Genomic DNA, 15857 nt, shown 5'->3' with positions numbered 1-15857 from the left:
GCTGGTGGGAGTGGTTGCGTGGGTTGGTTGAGAGTCAGTGCTCTCTCTGGTTGGCTGTACAGTTCATTTGGATTCTGAAGGGTTTGTAGGCTGGTTGTAGGTCACTGTGTCTGTTGATGGAATTGCTTGTGGAGTGTCACACTGCAACACCATAACACTAAGAAAAGCAGAAGAGAAACGGCTGCTCTTTCATCTTTCTCTGTAACGGCTATCCAAAAAATGTCAAATTCCAACACACAGCACTTAAACCACAACCAGTGATGTGCAGTCAGGGGAGGCAGGGCCTCACCACTGTCATCATGAAAAAGAAAAAGAAATTTAAAAGGAAAAAGGCTGAAGTAGTTGCTGCCAGAGTCACAGTGGATGACTCTGCTTAGTGCTTAACTGCAGGAGGAGGCGAGAGAACCATGTGCCTCCTTTACTCTATCTTTATAATCACTTGAGCAGAGTTAAGCAAGGGTTAAAAGGCAAAAAATTCCTTATGCAAGGAGGCACATGGTTCTCTCACCTCCTCCTGCAGTGGGCACTTTTTTTAGAAGCTTTTTTTAAACAGTTAAGCAAAGTCATCCACATAGTGACTCTAGCAGCAACTATCCTAGCCTGGCTAGAGCAGCTCTTGCCTTTTTCTTTTTACATTTTCACATTTTCATCATGGCAGACAAGAGGAGAGTTGAAATCCTCTGTGATACAGCTGGAAAAGGTATGTGGGTCCTGGGTCGGAGGGAGGGGGGAGGAATTCAAAATTATTTGTAAGTAATTGTAATTTGTATTATTATACGTAATTTGTGTCTGTGTGTGTGTGTGTTTTACCCGCCTCTGCTGGCACATGGGCTGGCACTTTTATTTTTATTTTTTAAAGCCATGCTGCCGCACCTCGCCATAGAGCTGGACACGTCGGCTTCCAGCCATACAGCGGGTCCCGCTGTATGGCCGGGGCAGCGGCATGCACTTTAAAGTGCATGCCACCACCCTGGCCATAAAGCGGGACGTGTCCTGCTTTATGGCGGGGTGCGGTGGCATGCACTTTAAAGTGCCGGCACACCTGTCCACCATAGTGCGGGCTTGCTTTGCGTGGGAAGGGGGGCTCTGCTTGGCTTTCCCCCCTCTCCTCAGGTGCATGGCGTGTGCGTGCGAACTATTCCAGCTGGCGGTGGGGGGGAGGTGGAATGCCACAAGAAAAATCCTGGCGTGCGAGGGCGGGCAGAGGCAGGGTGCTCTGCCAACACCAGCCACTGCTACCCCTCCTCGGTGCTTCTGGTGTGCGAGGCTGCTCCGGAGGCTGGCTTGGGGAGATGATTCATTTCTTGCAGGGGAGGTGTTCAGACGCTTGGCTTAAATCCCGCTGCCACCACCGCCCCCTCACCCAGCTATAGTGAGCGAGTGCGCGCTCGGAGAGGCGGGCTCCAAGGCGAGCTCTCCGATCCTTATGCGGCGGGAAGATGAACCCCGTAGCTTGTCCTACCCCCCACAAGCGGGTGCCCCCCTCCTCCTCTCCTTCAAAGGCAAGAAGTGGGCGGGTTTTTTTTTCCGGAGCAGCTTGGAACGAATGCCGGAGGACGTGACATTTGACCTCCTGCCCCAGCGGTCCTCTTGGAAACTAGGGTGGCCGTGCGGCACAGTACGGCGCTCTTGGAAACGCGTGTAATTGAACTTTGGAGAAGGGCTCCTGGCTCTTGAGCAATCTGGCCTGGCTTTAGGACTGCCCAGGGAACTTTTCGACCCTGCCTAGATTGGGGGGGTGGGGAGAGGAGAATATAGAGGTCCTGCCCACTTGCCTCACCGGCTATGAACCTCATCACACATCACTGACCACAACACACTACACAGCCAACCATCACACAAAAACTAACCCTACCATACACAAAAGGGGTGTTGTTAATGACAGCCAGAATCTCCAACTCCTAGAAATAACAATAGCCCACAAACCCTGACACTGACACTCCCCTAAACTCTGCTGAAGATGTTACATAGCCTGATAACTAAGTGTTCGGAAACCAACCCACAAGCTCAGAAAACAAACTTTCACCCTCATACTACACCCGAGCTACAAATATTCACTGCTATTGCAAAGTACTTTCTGAATGTTTCTCAGTACAAAATATATACCTTCTAATTGATGGGATGTTAGCCTGCAGATTTTCCAAAAAGGAAAGTGTGTACATGCAGAAGTGGGTGTGCTTCAGGTACCTTTGATGAAATTGTTTAATCTTTATCAGGACTTAGGAAACGTGCTTCTTTGTTGTGGTGCCTGCGTCTGGAACAGCATTTCCCCAGAGATACTTAGACAGCTCCTATCCTGATGACATTCAGAAAATGACTGAAAACCTGGCTGTCTCCCAAGCCTTGGGGCAGAGTAGCGGTTGAGCTGCTGTAGGATTATTTTTATTGTTGTTAGAAAGTATGTGCCTTCTGTATCCTTATAATTTCTCTGCTTTTTTAATTTTTCCTTTTTTTAAGTGTAAGCCAGGGTCATTTTGGAGTTGAGTGCCTCTAAACTGTATAAATCAAATCACTCCCAGCACCAATAATTCATAAGCATAGATTTGCTTTTTCCCTCAGAATAGAGGCAGCACGACCTGAATTTGGAGACATTAACATTCATTTTTGTTAGGATTAAATCATTCTCTGGCTGACCTGGATCTGAAAAGAACCTTTCCAGGTGCTCTGGGGTTGCTCTGGGTTACTTGATGAATTTCCCAAGAATTTGGTAGGCAATAATGCCAAATCTTTGCACACTTGGTGGAATGAGGACGTAGTAACAGTCTTGGACAGGAATGTACCTCAGTAGCTTCCTCTAGTTTACTGATTCAAAGGAGCTCCTTGGTTTGCTGGTACGTTCTGGAAGATGCTGGAAAAGAATACCTAGCGTGACAATGACAGAAGATGATGAATGAAATTTAAGAAACACGAGTACTGTAGGAGCTCAGATTCAAGCTGTTCTGTGGACCTAAGAGCAGTGAAATGTCAATACTTCTCTACTCTTTTTACATTTTCAGATGCTATTTGGCAGTTCTCTTTCAAGTAACCTTGAACTTTTGGTGAAAGGATGCACCAGAATGGCCGGAAAGAGTTTAGCAGGGCATTCAGTGCATATTGCTTAGGTCCATTCAAGGTTAGACACTAACTGTGTAGCTCAAACTGAGGTGAAGAAAGACTCATCCTATGAGATTATCTAGGATGCTTTGAAACTGTTAGCCCTGAAGACATCAACTCCACCCAGTGACGCACTAAGTGGCAGCAGGAGAGCAGTCTGCTCCAAGTACAAGCAATAAGGGCAGTGCTGCTGAATAACGAAGCAGTTAGTAGTGGATACGGACTTGGGTTGCTGCTGCCTGTATGCCAATCAGCTGATTGGTGGTTGGCATCAATGCAGCAGTGACAGAGAAAAAGAATTGTTCTGTCAAACCAGTTTTGACTCCTGGCACCTGTCCCCTGAAGTTTTCTTGGCAGCATTTTTCAAAAGTAGCTTGCCAGTTCCTCCTTCCTAAATTTGAAAGAAGAGACTGGCTTTGTATCTCAGGCAGGACTATAACTCACAGTCTCCTTGTTCCAGCCTAATGCCTTAACCTAGTGATGGCTAACCTTTTTGTTACTGGGTGCCAAAAATGTGAGCGTGCACGCGCAATTGTGTGCCGGCACCAATAATGCAAAGCACCCCTCCCACATGTGCATGCGTGCACAACCCCCTCCCCCATGCTCTCCTTCCATGTGTGCTGCACTGCTTGCCCACAAGCTGAACTTGGTATTTCCACTGGGGGACCCTCCCTAGGCTCCAGCAAAGTCTTTGGAGCCTGGGAAGAGTGAAAAACGGGTCCAACGGGCCTACCGGAAGTTTGGAAACAATACGTTTCCAGCTTCCAGAGGTCCTCCAGGGGACCAGGGAAGGCCGTTTTCAGCCTCCCCAAGCTCCGGAGGCTTTCCTAAAGCCTGGGGAGGGCAAAAATGGCCCCCCCTGGCCCTCTGGAAGGCCAAAAATCAGCTAGCTGGTGAACACATGTGCGCTGGAGCTGACGGCTCAGTGCCGGCAGATATGGCATGCATGCCATAGGTTCATCATCACAGCCTTAACCGGTACATCTCTATTCTTTAAAAAAAAAAAACTGCTCCAAGTATCATATATTCTAGGTTGTGACCCTACCTCCAGAACGTTTCATTTTTTTGGTTGGTGAAAACTCCAGGGAGGCGATAGAAACATGGCTTATAGCTGTGGCAAATGGTATCACTAAAAGAGGCAGTTGTGCGTCCTTTATTCATGAAGGCATTACTCCACATAGAAACCATCAACTAGTCACCAACCTCTCTTTCATAGCTTTCATAACAGCTGAGAAAGAATATGGAAGAGATTACCCACACTTTTCTGAGAGAAGTTTCAGGCCTGAATACAGTATCAAGATCACACTGATCCCTCATGTTGATGACTTGTGACTGGACCAGGATAGAAGGAGTGCAATCCTCTTCATCCTCCTTGGCCACTCAGCTGCCTTTGATACCATCAGTTATGGTGTCCTTCTCTAAGATCTGGAATTTTAGAGTGAGAAACACTGTTTAGAATGGTTCTGCCAATTCCTGTCAGAATAGTTCTAGTGAGTAGTGGAGTGGTTGATTCCTAAGGTCCTCTATTATAAAATGTTAAGAGAGCTTCTGGAACCACCAAGGGACATCAACTATTGACAAAGATCAGGATTTATCAATATGTTGATAATGCTCAGTTCTACATTTTGATCTGTACATGGTGAAGATAGAGAAGGTGGTGTCCCATGGCCGGCAGATGTTGGGGTCTGGAAGGAATAAACTGTTTTAAAGTCTCAGCATGACTGAGTGTATTTTGGTTTGTAGACTATCTAAGATCAGAAATATATCACTGTTAGTTCTGGATAGGTCACACTCCCAGTTTGTAATAGATGGCAATTGTGTTCAAGAGGGACTCTGCACAATTTTATCTTCTGCACCAGTTATGACCATTCCTGGATCAGGAGGCCTTGCACAATCATTAATGCCATAATCAAAGTTGAATTACAAGAAGGTATTGAAGATGGGCTAGCTCTTGAAAACTACCTGGAAGCTACAAAATGCAACTTCAGGTCACTTTCCTTAAATGCTGGATATAGCGTGACCTAAATGGTACTCCTTGTTGATAGTGGTCCCTACCCTTTCACAAGTATTAAGTTTTGATAATAGTGTTGCTTCGCCTGCTCCAACACTGTAATGTGGAGTTCTGTGTTTAATTGTGGTTGATGTTTGAAGACACAGTGAAAGCCTCCTGGTCACTCTCTGAAAGCCTTCTTGGTCACCATTCCTGACCAATACTTGGCTCCGTGCTTCCTCTACAGACTGCAACTCACCTTCTTTCTCTGAATTCACATCTGGAGGGGGTCTGGAGGCAGTTCCATGACAAACGATAACATTTATTTCTATTTGTGAAGTTGAATTGAGAAATAACATAAGGCGCCCCCACCTAATTTTAGATTTTTTGAAGTTTTGTATACCAGCATTTACCTCTGAATAGTCAAAGTTTATCAAAAGGAACTGCTTTAGTTTGTACAAATACAGCTTGACATTCTGTAATTGCTCATCAGAACTTGCTAAAGGATGGCTTGGCTGACAAATCTGAAGTTTTGATTCTTTGGGAAGGAAATATCATAATTATGATAGTAATTATGCATATATATACATTTCCATTCACATCTAGGGCATCTTACAATTTTTTTATATGGCAAAAATTAATAATAAAATAAGGTGACACATTCCTCTCAGTTCCAATCACAATCTAAATAACCATTCCTTCTGAGAGCAAATTTAGTTGTCAAGGAATGGGACCAGAAAAAGCAGTGAAAGATGTTGGCATGCTAAAAGGAAAATTATTTTTCATAAATCCATAAATATTTCAATTGCTTTAAATTGTCCATTTTTCATGATGACAGATTATCTATCATTATTTCAGGCCGGCATGGAAATTTAAGACTATGGAGATCTCCATTCATCCCACGTGATTCATTGCAAGGATTTCCCTTTACAGGTCTGGGAATAATAAACATTTCAAAGACAAGAGCTTTTCTCCAACTCTATAAAAAATTTAAAAATATACTCCATGTGATGACAGTGAAGGGGATTTAAAGCTTGATTACACATTTTCAAGGCAATTGCTTCTACTGAGTAGAGAAAATTCAAGAATCTGGATCTGCTCAGTCATACTATCTGCATCTCCTTTGCTGGGGGAGAACATCTCTCAAGGCCTTTGGCCCAGTCATTCCCCAGAGATTGGAGAAGAGAAAAGCTCTTAGAAGAACTAATTGTCTCTTCTTTAACACTGCAATATCTCTTAAAGCATTTGCATCTTGCTTCAAAATACCATATATTGATGTCAATGAAGGTACTTAAAACTATGATTGGTATATAGTGGAGTGAATCAAGACAACCCCAATTCTCTTTCTTTAATTAAGTTTTAAAATCACTTCCATAGAAGTTGGTGAGTGGGTGTTTTTAGGAGACCATGTGAATATCTATGTTGTTGTCTAAACAAGAACATCAAAGGCTACACCACCCAGTGATGTTATGTGGCTACTAACACATTAATCCAGAGCCAATCTGGCCTTTGAAACAAAAAGAGTTTCCTACACATCCTAAAAAGAATGCACCCTGAAAACAATAGTGTAATAAATAGTTCTAATGTACTTAAATAAAATTAAAACATTTGGTTATGAACAAAAATTAGACTGCATCCTTTCAATGTCCTTCTGCCCTGCTTTTTAATTTCAATCTTAATGATATTCTGTCCAGTATAGCAGCAAGGAAGAGGTGTCTTTAAGCTTGCTTCTTCTGAAATGAGTGTGAAAATTACTGGATTTGTGCATTGGGCTATGTGGCTTATTTAAAACTGGTGGAAAATGTTGTGCAGTTCAGGCACTATGGCTCACTGGGAGATGCCCTCCCAAGCAAATCAATATTGGTCAGGGGAGGTTCATGTAAGAGGAGAAGTTTATTCGTAAATTAACAAGTCTGTTTTAATTTTCATATAAAAATGCAAACTTGAGATTCCCACAGAAAAAGAATCCAGAAATACAGGTAGACTTGAATAGCCATGATTAATTATTATTTGTATTTTTAACTTGCCTTTTTAATATATTTAGTCAACTCAAGGCAGCGAATATTCCTAGCATTCCACATTTGTCTTAAAAAGCATCAAAGTGCCCATAAAATGAAGCAACTGTCTACAATCTAGTTATGGTGAAACAGTTACATTCCTTGGCAACATATGTCATTTTGCTGCCCCTTTTTTAGAGAAAGGAATTATGACAAGTTTCAAAAAATGCTTAGAAAGTGGAATTATTGGGTTGTCACCCAGTATGTCCCAGGTTGTGAGGAGAAGGATATGCTGTGAAAGCAGAATGTTTGGCTACTGGCTCAGAAATGGCTCCTGAATTATACTGATATCTCTACAGTGTTCTGCATGAACATCATTTCTGAGAATTTACGCAGCCACAAACTGCTTATTTTTAGTGGGCTGTGCAGGGTCAATATCTACTATGAAATGTCACACTGTAAAGCTTCACAAGGAAGAGAAATGTGGTTTTCATTAAGGGAAAATTAAATCAATACAATATGATTTTCATTTAGCTGCCTCACACTGGCAATAAAGTGTATCACAATTGCAACAGGTCTCTGAAAGGAAGATTTAAGGAAGCTACTGAAGATTAATCATTGCTTATAATGTTGGAGCCTTCGACTTGCCACTAGGACTCAGGAAATATTTATGTTCTTCAAAGAACACTGAAAACAGGTACACAGTACTTCGTGTTATCCGTACATACAGTATGAATACATATCAACACTACAATATAATATATGTAAGAAACAGCCATGATTTGCTCAATGAGCTACATGATGTATAAAATATTATACATTTACTGCTTCCCCCATTCCTCCCAGCATTTATTCTGCCTTTCTCAGGAAACTAAAAATGTAAGAGCCAAAAAAGGCATTAACACCTAGGGTTAAAGCAGTATTTGCTACCATGACAGCCCTCGCCTCCTCATTCAGAATCAAAAAATACATACTTAAAGAATAATCTTCTCTACCATAATTTATTGAAATGGTCATTAATCACAAGGGATAAGTTGTGATACCTAAAAATCCTTATAAGTTATTGCTGCTGTCTGCTTGGTTTAAAACTGCATTCTGCGAGTTTGATCAAGGATTCATCTAAGGCAAGGAATTACAGGTAGTCCTCAACTTCAACAGTTCATTTAGTGACAATTCAAAGTTACAACAGCACTGAAAAAAATGACTTATGACCATTTTTCAGAGTTACACTTTTTGCAGCATCCCCATAATCATATGATCAAAATTCAGATGCTTGGCAACTGAGTCATATTTATGATGGTTGCAGTGTCACGGAGTCGTGAGATCATTTTGGGGGATTTCCTGATGAACAAATGCGCTTTTTCAAGAGGCAACTGGACTTTTTGGTTTTTCTTTGAAGACGTTTCGCTTCTCATCCAAGAAGGTTCTTCATCTCTGATTCTCAGATTCCTAGAGCTGAAGAAGGTTCTTGAATGAGAAGTGAAAGTCTTCAAAGAAAAAACAAAGTCCAGTTGCCTCTTGAAAAACCACCTTTGGGACCCAGAAGGCTGAGAATCTCCAAGGAAACTTAGCAACTTATCAACTGCAGAGATTCACTTAAAAACCGAGGCAAGAAAGGTGGTAAAATGGGGCGAAACTCACTTAACAAATGTCTCACTTAACAACATAGATTTTGGTCGCAATTGTGTAATTGTCAAGGACCACCTGCACTTCAGCCAGAGAATTACCTGCGGTGAGGGGGGGGGAGGACAGACAGAGACAGACACAGAGACAGAGGGAGGGAGGGAGGGATAGACAGAAAGAGGGAAGGGTAATTTATACTTCCATAAATACTTGGACTCATCCTCCATCCGCTGCAGTTATCACCAACATCACGGGGACCACTAAAAGTAATAACCTGTCTTACATCGGAAGGCTACGCTACTTCGCGTTCTACAGGATCTCGCGCGCAGCATCTCCCAACTCTTCCTCCTCCCCCTGGCCCTTTCGGGGTCTCTCCCTCCCCCGCCTCGCTCCCCTTCGGGGTGGTGGGGAAAGGAAGGGGGCGTGACTTGAATCCCACTTCCTCATCGAAGGGGGAGGTGAAGAGTCGGGTTGGTGCAGTGCGCCTGCGCACCGGGCGCGACACCCCCAACCGAACAGTCGGCGGCTGACGGTTCGGCCCTAAGAAAGTGTGTGGCGAGCGGAGGAGCGCCGTCGGTTTGAGAGGGAAAGGAGAGGCCGACGGTTCTTTTGGTTGGTGGGTGGGTGGGTGGCACCGCCTGCGCTAATAACCTGCCTGTAGCGCCCGGGACGAACAAAGGGCAGGGTCCGGAGCGGTGGGCTGAGGCTTCATGGAGCTCCCGCTCCTTCCTCCGTTGCGGACGCTCGCCTGCCGTTGGGAAAGCTCTGTGGAGGCTACGTGCGTGGAAGGGCTCCGCCTCGGGAGCCAGGCAGAAGCCTGAGATTGACCGCCGGCTGCTAAGCCTCCGGGGCGATCGAGAGAGCGACGTTCAACGGCCTCCCGCGCGCTAATTGCAGCAACCCCCAGCAGCCTGGAGGAGGTGGCGGCGGCCGCCACGACGACCAGGGGCTTGGAGCAGAACGGCGTCGCTAAATCCTAGTGGCCCTTTCGCCTTCCCCTCCGTGTTCTTCTCCTGCTTCCCTCTCCCAACGCCCGTTTTCGTCTTTCGCCTTTCCCGGGGGAAAAAAACCAAAGCTCTGTCCGAGGAGCTGTTGCCATCGGCTGCGCTTCTTGGCCCCAGGCTTGAAGGGACTGTGATTCTGGGGGAAGCCCCAAGAGAGGCACTAAGGCAGGCCGGAAGGGGAGCTCCTTTGGGCCATCCAAAGGGAAAGACTGCTTGGCCTTCGCTCCAAACGGCGGGGATACGAATATTTCTCCTCTCTGCCCGTGAATAAACTGGCTCCATAGCCTAACCTAAACTGTATCGCTTAGATTACAACAGCTCCGAGTTTATTGGATGTGATTTGTTTCGCTTTTTTTTTTAACCGTGGCAATTTTTTTCTCTCTTCCACCATTTTAAGTTTTCGACGGTATTGAAGTGGGGTGACTTGATGGAGAGATATACGAGGTTACTTTTTGACTTCATTTGATTGTGGAGCAGATTGATATGACTAGGTGCCCCTAATAAAGGCGAGCATCTCATCTAGAAGAATTTTTAACAGTAAAATAGTGATTTTTTAAAAGCTGAAAATGATTCTGAATTGGATTTTGCCTTACTGGAGCTACTTATCCTCTGTGCCCATTTTGGTCCTGTTTAACTGTTACCCACTCCGAGCTAGTGCAGATAATTCCAATCTAATATATTATACAGCTCTCATAAATGTCACTGTGTTGAATCCTGATCGTTCAACATCTGCTTCAATAACGCTTGAACGTGCACGCTATGGGCAAACTTCTCCCAAAATAGGTGTCAAAGGCCTACTTCTGGCACCTTTGCCAATCAATGGAGGTAAGTCTTTTTTGTAGCTTTTCCTTCTATGTGCTATGTTACTATGTGCTGCAGTTTGGAGCGGTTGATTTTGATTAAAAGTATGTGCTCGAGTCTCTTCATTTCAGAATCCAAGAGTTCAGGATGCATTTTTACATATCCTTAGTTAAGTAATCTACTATAATGAAGCTGAAGTATTTTGAAGGTAACTAAGGTAAATTTGTATGACTTCTAGGTGTATATGATGTATAAAATTAATAGAAATGTGCATATAAAACCACATTTATAGTTTATATGTTGTGGTGTTTAATGCTCTAAGCCAGCAGAATCACCTGTGTGTGAATTCAGTGGCCATATAAATGTGCTTAATAAATACATGGGATAGTGTATCATAAGAATAGAATAGACCTAGACCTGGAATAGGAATAGAATAGAAAGAGTTGGAATGGACCTTGGAGGTCTTCTAGTCCAACCCCCTGGTATAGGCAGGAAACCCTATACCATAGTTGTGTTGTTATCATAAAAGCATGAATCATGAAAATCATGATTCTTGAGAGCCAGTTTGGTGTAATGGTTAAGGTGCTGGCCTAGAAATCTGGAGGCAGTGAGTTCTAGTGGCATCTTAAGCATGAAAGCTGGTTGGATGATTTTGGACCAGTCACTCACTTAGTCCAACCTACCTCACATTGTTACTGTGGAGAAAATAGGAGGAGGGAGGAGTATTAGGTATGTTTTCTGCCTTGAGTTACTTATAAAGTAATAAAGTGTGGGATAAAAGTCAATAAATAAATAATGAAGGCTTACAATGGTGTATTTTATTGATGTTATCAACCAGAGGAATAAGTAATAGCTTCCTATTAAACTGCTTCTTAGAAGAATCTTGATTTGTTTTCTTAGAAAGTATGGAATGAATTTTAGTGAGTATTCAAGGTCATTGAAGAGCATTTTTAGGTAAACTTCTTTAAAAAAAATAAAACTGTAGAATCGTATTTGCTGTTGAAAAAAGTTTCTGCTGAATGTCATGAGTTTGGAGAATATAGCATGAGTTTGGAGAATATAGCATTAAAAAGTATGTAGGGATGAGTGGTGTGCATAGAACCTTTTATAGTTGATCTAAATAAAATATCCACTGTATTTAGAATTTCAAACTCATATTGCCATTTTTGAAGGTAAGAAATTGGGATAACTTGTTTGAAAAGAACAGTGGAATATAAATCACATACGGAAAAATAATTATGCTGTTTTCACTAACACACTTTGTATAATATTCAGCACATCCATATATTTCTTGACTGCCTCTGGAAATAGTAATGATTAAATTACTGCACTTTCAATTATCCTGGAAGTTTATTTAGCTTGCTTGTAAAAATGCTTAAGAATCCTCATACACAAGAAAAAAGTATAAGTTGACATATTTATTTAAAAGCTGTTTATTCTTTCTGTATGAGTTGAAGGAAAATGTGAGAGACCAATGTAAAAATGTATTGTGGAATCTATGTAAGTATTTGCATGTATTGGTAATTTTTTTTCCTTGAAGGATTAGAAAGTGCCATGAAGTTATACTATATGTTGGCTGAAAGAGAATACCAAGGTCACTGGTTTTCACTGGCTATGGGCTTACATTTTCTAGGCAGGTGCCACAACCACTAGACCAAACTGACTTACCTTTTAGCCTGGTGATTTTATTTACACACAAACATAAATGCATACGCATTTGATATATGTAGCAAAATCTTAATTGCCTTGAACTTCATTTTAATTTCCTATTCTTTTGAGTCTTCTGTTTTTTTTTCAATATTAGGTATATTATTTTTTGCATTTTAAATTGGCTGGAAATACGCATTTGGGGCACTTTTGGATTCAGTATTAAAAGTGTCTTAAAATATCACATCGTGTAAATCAATTATTGCTTCATAAAAAAGCTGTACACAATAATGCTTTTTCTGTTAATTGCAAAGAATTAAAAGTAAAGTTTTCATGTGTCTAAACTATGAAATGGCTAGAAAATATTTTGAAATGGTAAAGCATGGTGCAAAGGAATGCTGTTGCATATTCTTACATTTTATTTGCCATGATTTTCAGAAGATTTCTATGATATGGTAAATCTAGACCATTTGCAATATAATTACCAAAGGCATCAAATCTGGGGGGAAAGGAGGAGGAAGGGAGAATTTTCAATTAATGGAGTGGTGACAAAGTCAGTAGTCTTTCTCCAGTCCAGTTTAACAGAAAAGAGAACTGGAATTATGCTTCAGTGCAGTCTCTTCTGAAGTAGGTCATGATGGCAAAGTCTTTACACTCTCTTGTGACATTGCACATAAGCAAACATCCCCTTATAGAAAGCAGCCAGCTTCTGTCTTGTACAGATCTCTGAGATCCTAGAGAGAGTCCCAGACCCCAGGAAAGAGCAGCAAAGATGATAAAGGGTCTGGAGGCTAAATTGTGTGATTAACGATTGAGAGAAGGTCTAGCCTATCAAAGAAAGGTTTGGGGGAAGGGGTTGATACTGTCTTCCAGTACTAGAGGGGCTGCCTCAGAAAAGTGAGGATTGACCTATTCTTCAAAGCACCAGAGAGCAGGACAAAAAATAAATGGGTGGGCATTTGTTAAAGAGAGATCCAACCTTGAAGTAAGGAGAAATTTTCTGACAATGAGAACAGTTAATCAAAGAAATAGCTTGTCTCTCAAGAGTTGTGGGTGCTCCATTACTGAAGGTTTTAAAAAATTAATAGAATGGACAACCATTTGACCGGAATGGTATAGGGTCTCTTGCCTTGAGCAGTGGATTGGATAGAAGACCTCTGAGGTCCCTTCCAGCCCTGTGGTTCTATGTTCTGTGTGCTAAAGTCTTTCAAGTCTCAGAAAAGAGTTGTGTGGGGAGGGCATGGGAAGGCTGTGGACTGAGGAAGAACAAATGGACTGTTTTGCTGCTGGTATATTTTCTACTGTAGAATGGATAGCATCCTTAGTTGTTTAATATCATAATATACCATAAAGTAGCTTGGGATTTTGGCCGGATAATGTGCTAATGGGGCCTGTGAATAAGTGAGAATTTATTCTAGGGCAGTAAACTGTAATTTGAAACTATGGCTTGTTGGCTTCATGTGATAAATTAATGTTTCGTTTGTGAGTTCCTCAATTATTTCTACTTTGTTTTTGTTCTTTGTCCAAGCCTCTGATAATTCCATAAAGGCTTAAAGTGAATGGGTTTAAAAATGGCAAATGCAATTTAATATAAGCGAATGCCAAATGATGCACATTGGCACAGAAACCCTAGAGGTTCCATATACGTTAATGGGAATTGTGCTGGTAATGCCTGATCAGGACTGATCATAGAATCACAATGGGAAATTTAGTGAAAATGTTAACTCTCTATAGTTGGTATTTTAAAAAGATAAATCTCATGCTTTGAATTAATGGGTAGGGAAGTGAACATAAAGCTACCAATATTGTCCTTATATAAATCTCTAATGAGTCATATTAAGTCATACATGGTATGAAAAATATGATAAATATTACTTTTGTCCCCCTCAATCTTAGAATTGATGTCATCTATTTAAATGTAGGGACAGACAAATCTTAAATTCTTTACAAAGGTAAATGTTTGATTGCATTGTCAATTGAGGATTTAAAAGGGAACAGGATTATTTCATAGAGGTTTAGAACGAAGGTGGCAGGAGTCTTGGCAGTTTACTTTTTCTGAATCACAATGACATATCTTAACTACCAACTGCTAAGGAGCAAAGTGAAAAAGGCTTCCATCTTTCTTTTTATATGAACTTATTAAATTAAAATTAGTTGGTCACTGATATCTAGAATGCTAGATAAATCACTGAAATGATCCAGCAGATTTCTCATCTTAAAGCAGAAGCAACATAAAGTGATGGAGAATCAGTCATAAAATTATAAAGACAACATATACATGTGACTCACTATTAGTAATAACTCTGTTTAGTAAGCTAATCGTTAAAGCAAACCATAGCTCAGCATGATGCATGATCTATATAGAATCTTCTTATGGCTGCTATTTTTCCATGGGAGAAAATGTAATAGGAGTGTGCTGTTCTGCCCCAAACAGACCATTGTTCTAACTACCCCCAGGGATGGGGAAAATACATATTTTAGTAGTAATATATTAGTAATAACCTAATTCCATTGATAATTGTACAATATTTAGAAAAATTCTCAGCTTGGAGGGAATTGGGACAGTAAGCACTTTCCTATCATAGTCTGTTGCTCAAGATTATTTTAGTTTATGTAATGTTCATATATATTTAGCAGGCCATGTTGTAATATGATTTTTTTATCACACACCTCAAAACCTATTTAGAAAATTTATATCTTAGATGTAATCATAAGACTTTATGTAAATTGTGCTTGAAAGAATTCTGCGTGTATTGAGATCAAGCAAAGAGCATGGTAGTATTTTTTTTAAAGATCTGTTCTTTCTATATCTTATCAGTGGTCTTCTCAACAATTTTCCTCTTTACCTCGTTTCACAATTTATCTTCAATGTTTCAATTTATGCAGTTTTCAATATTTTCACTGTTATGATATATAGATGTCAATGATAGCAATGCCATATTCCTAAATAGAATCCGTGATATTCATCTAGATTATTTGTAACAGACACTCTGCAAATTATCTTTTTTCAAGTTGTACTTTAATTATAATTCAGTTGAATTTGAATCCTCGGCCTCTAAGAAGAGTAAATATAAGTCAGACATTGTTGTAATCAGCTTTGTGTATCCAGTCTTAAAATCAGATAATATAAATTACACAGTTTGCAAAACAGGGATTAAGTCACATTAGCATTCAGATGACTCCAAAGTAATAATATAACTATGTCTGTGTATCAGTAGTTGTATCCCAAAGGTTGTGTACACATATTACAAAATAAGGAACATAGTCAACTACATTACAGAAATGGATAGCACTGCATAGGGCACATCTTTCCACATTATATATATATCTTAATGAGGTTTCAATCTGAATTCTACACTTTTCACTAAGAACATATAATTGGACACTGGCCCATCTAGTCCAGCAGTCTGTTCTAAGAGTGGTCAACTGACTACAAAAGAAAGCCAACTGGTCTCCCAGGCCTTCAGAGGCAGTTGGACTGCTAATAGCCATGATGACTACTCATGTGGATACAAAGACAAGTTAACTGAGGTTAATATCATTTCTGATTTGCTTATGAATGAAGGCTACTTTTGGAACCTATAAACTATCTGTCTTAATTCTTTCCATTTGTACCTTATTAAAATAGGGGAAAGTAGATCAGAAAGAGAAAATTTTGTTCATAACTTTTCTAATTTTGAATTCATATATTAAAAACTTTAT

General features: G+C 40.9%; 1 protein-coding gene across 3 annotated transcripts in view; it reads left to right on the top strand.

The window, feature by feature from the left end:
• Positions 1 to 9173: 9173 nt before the first annotated feature.
• Positions 9174 to 15857, top strand: part of RNF130 (ring finger protein 130) — a 46335-nt gene continuing 39651 nt past the window's right edge. Inside the window, exon 1 of one of the 3 annotated variants that reach the window (XM_032210852.1) lies at positions 9174 to 10532. In XM_032210852.1, coding sequence (XP_032066743.1) covers positions 10274 to 10532 — 259 coding nt within the window. In that variant the 5' untranslated portion in view covers positions 9174 to 10273. The remainder of the gene's footprint in view (positions 10533 to 15857) is intronic. The other 2 variants (XM_032210853.1, XM_032210851.1) reach the window with 2 other exon arrangements.

The sequence above is a fragment of the Thamnophis elegans genome, chromosome 2 (genome assembly GCF_009769535.1).
Source record: "Thamnophis elegans isolate rThaEle1 chromosome 2, rThaEle1.pri, whole genome shotgun sequence".
Lineage (NCBI taxonomy): Eukaryota > Metazoa > Chordata > Lepidosauria > Squamata > Colubridae > Thamnophis > Thamnophis elegans.
Note: the sequence above shows the minus strand (reverse complement) of the source record. Positions and strands in the feature narration are given on the sequence as shown.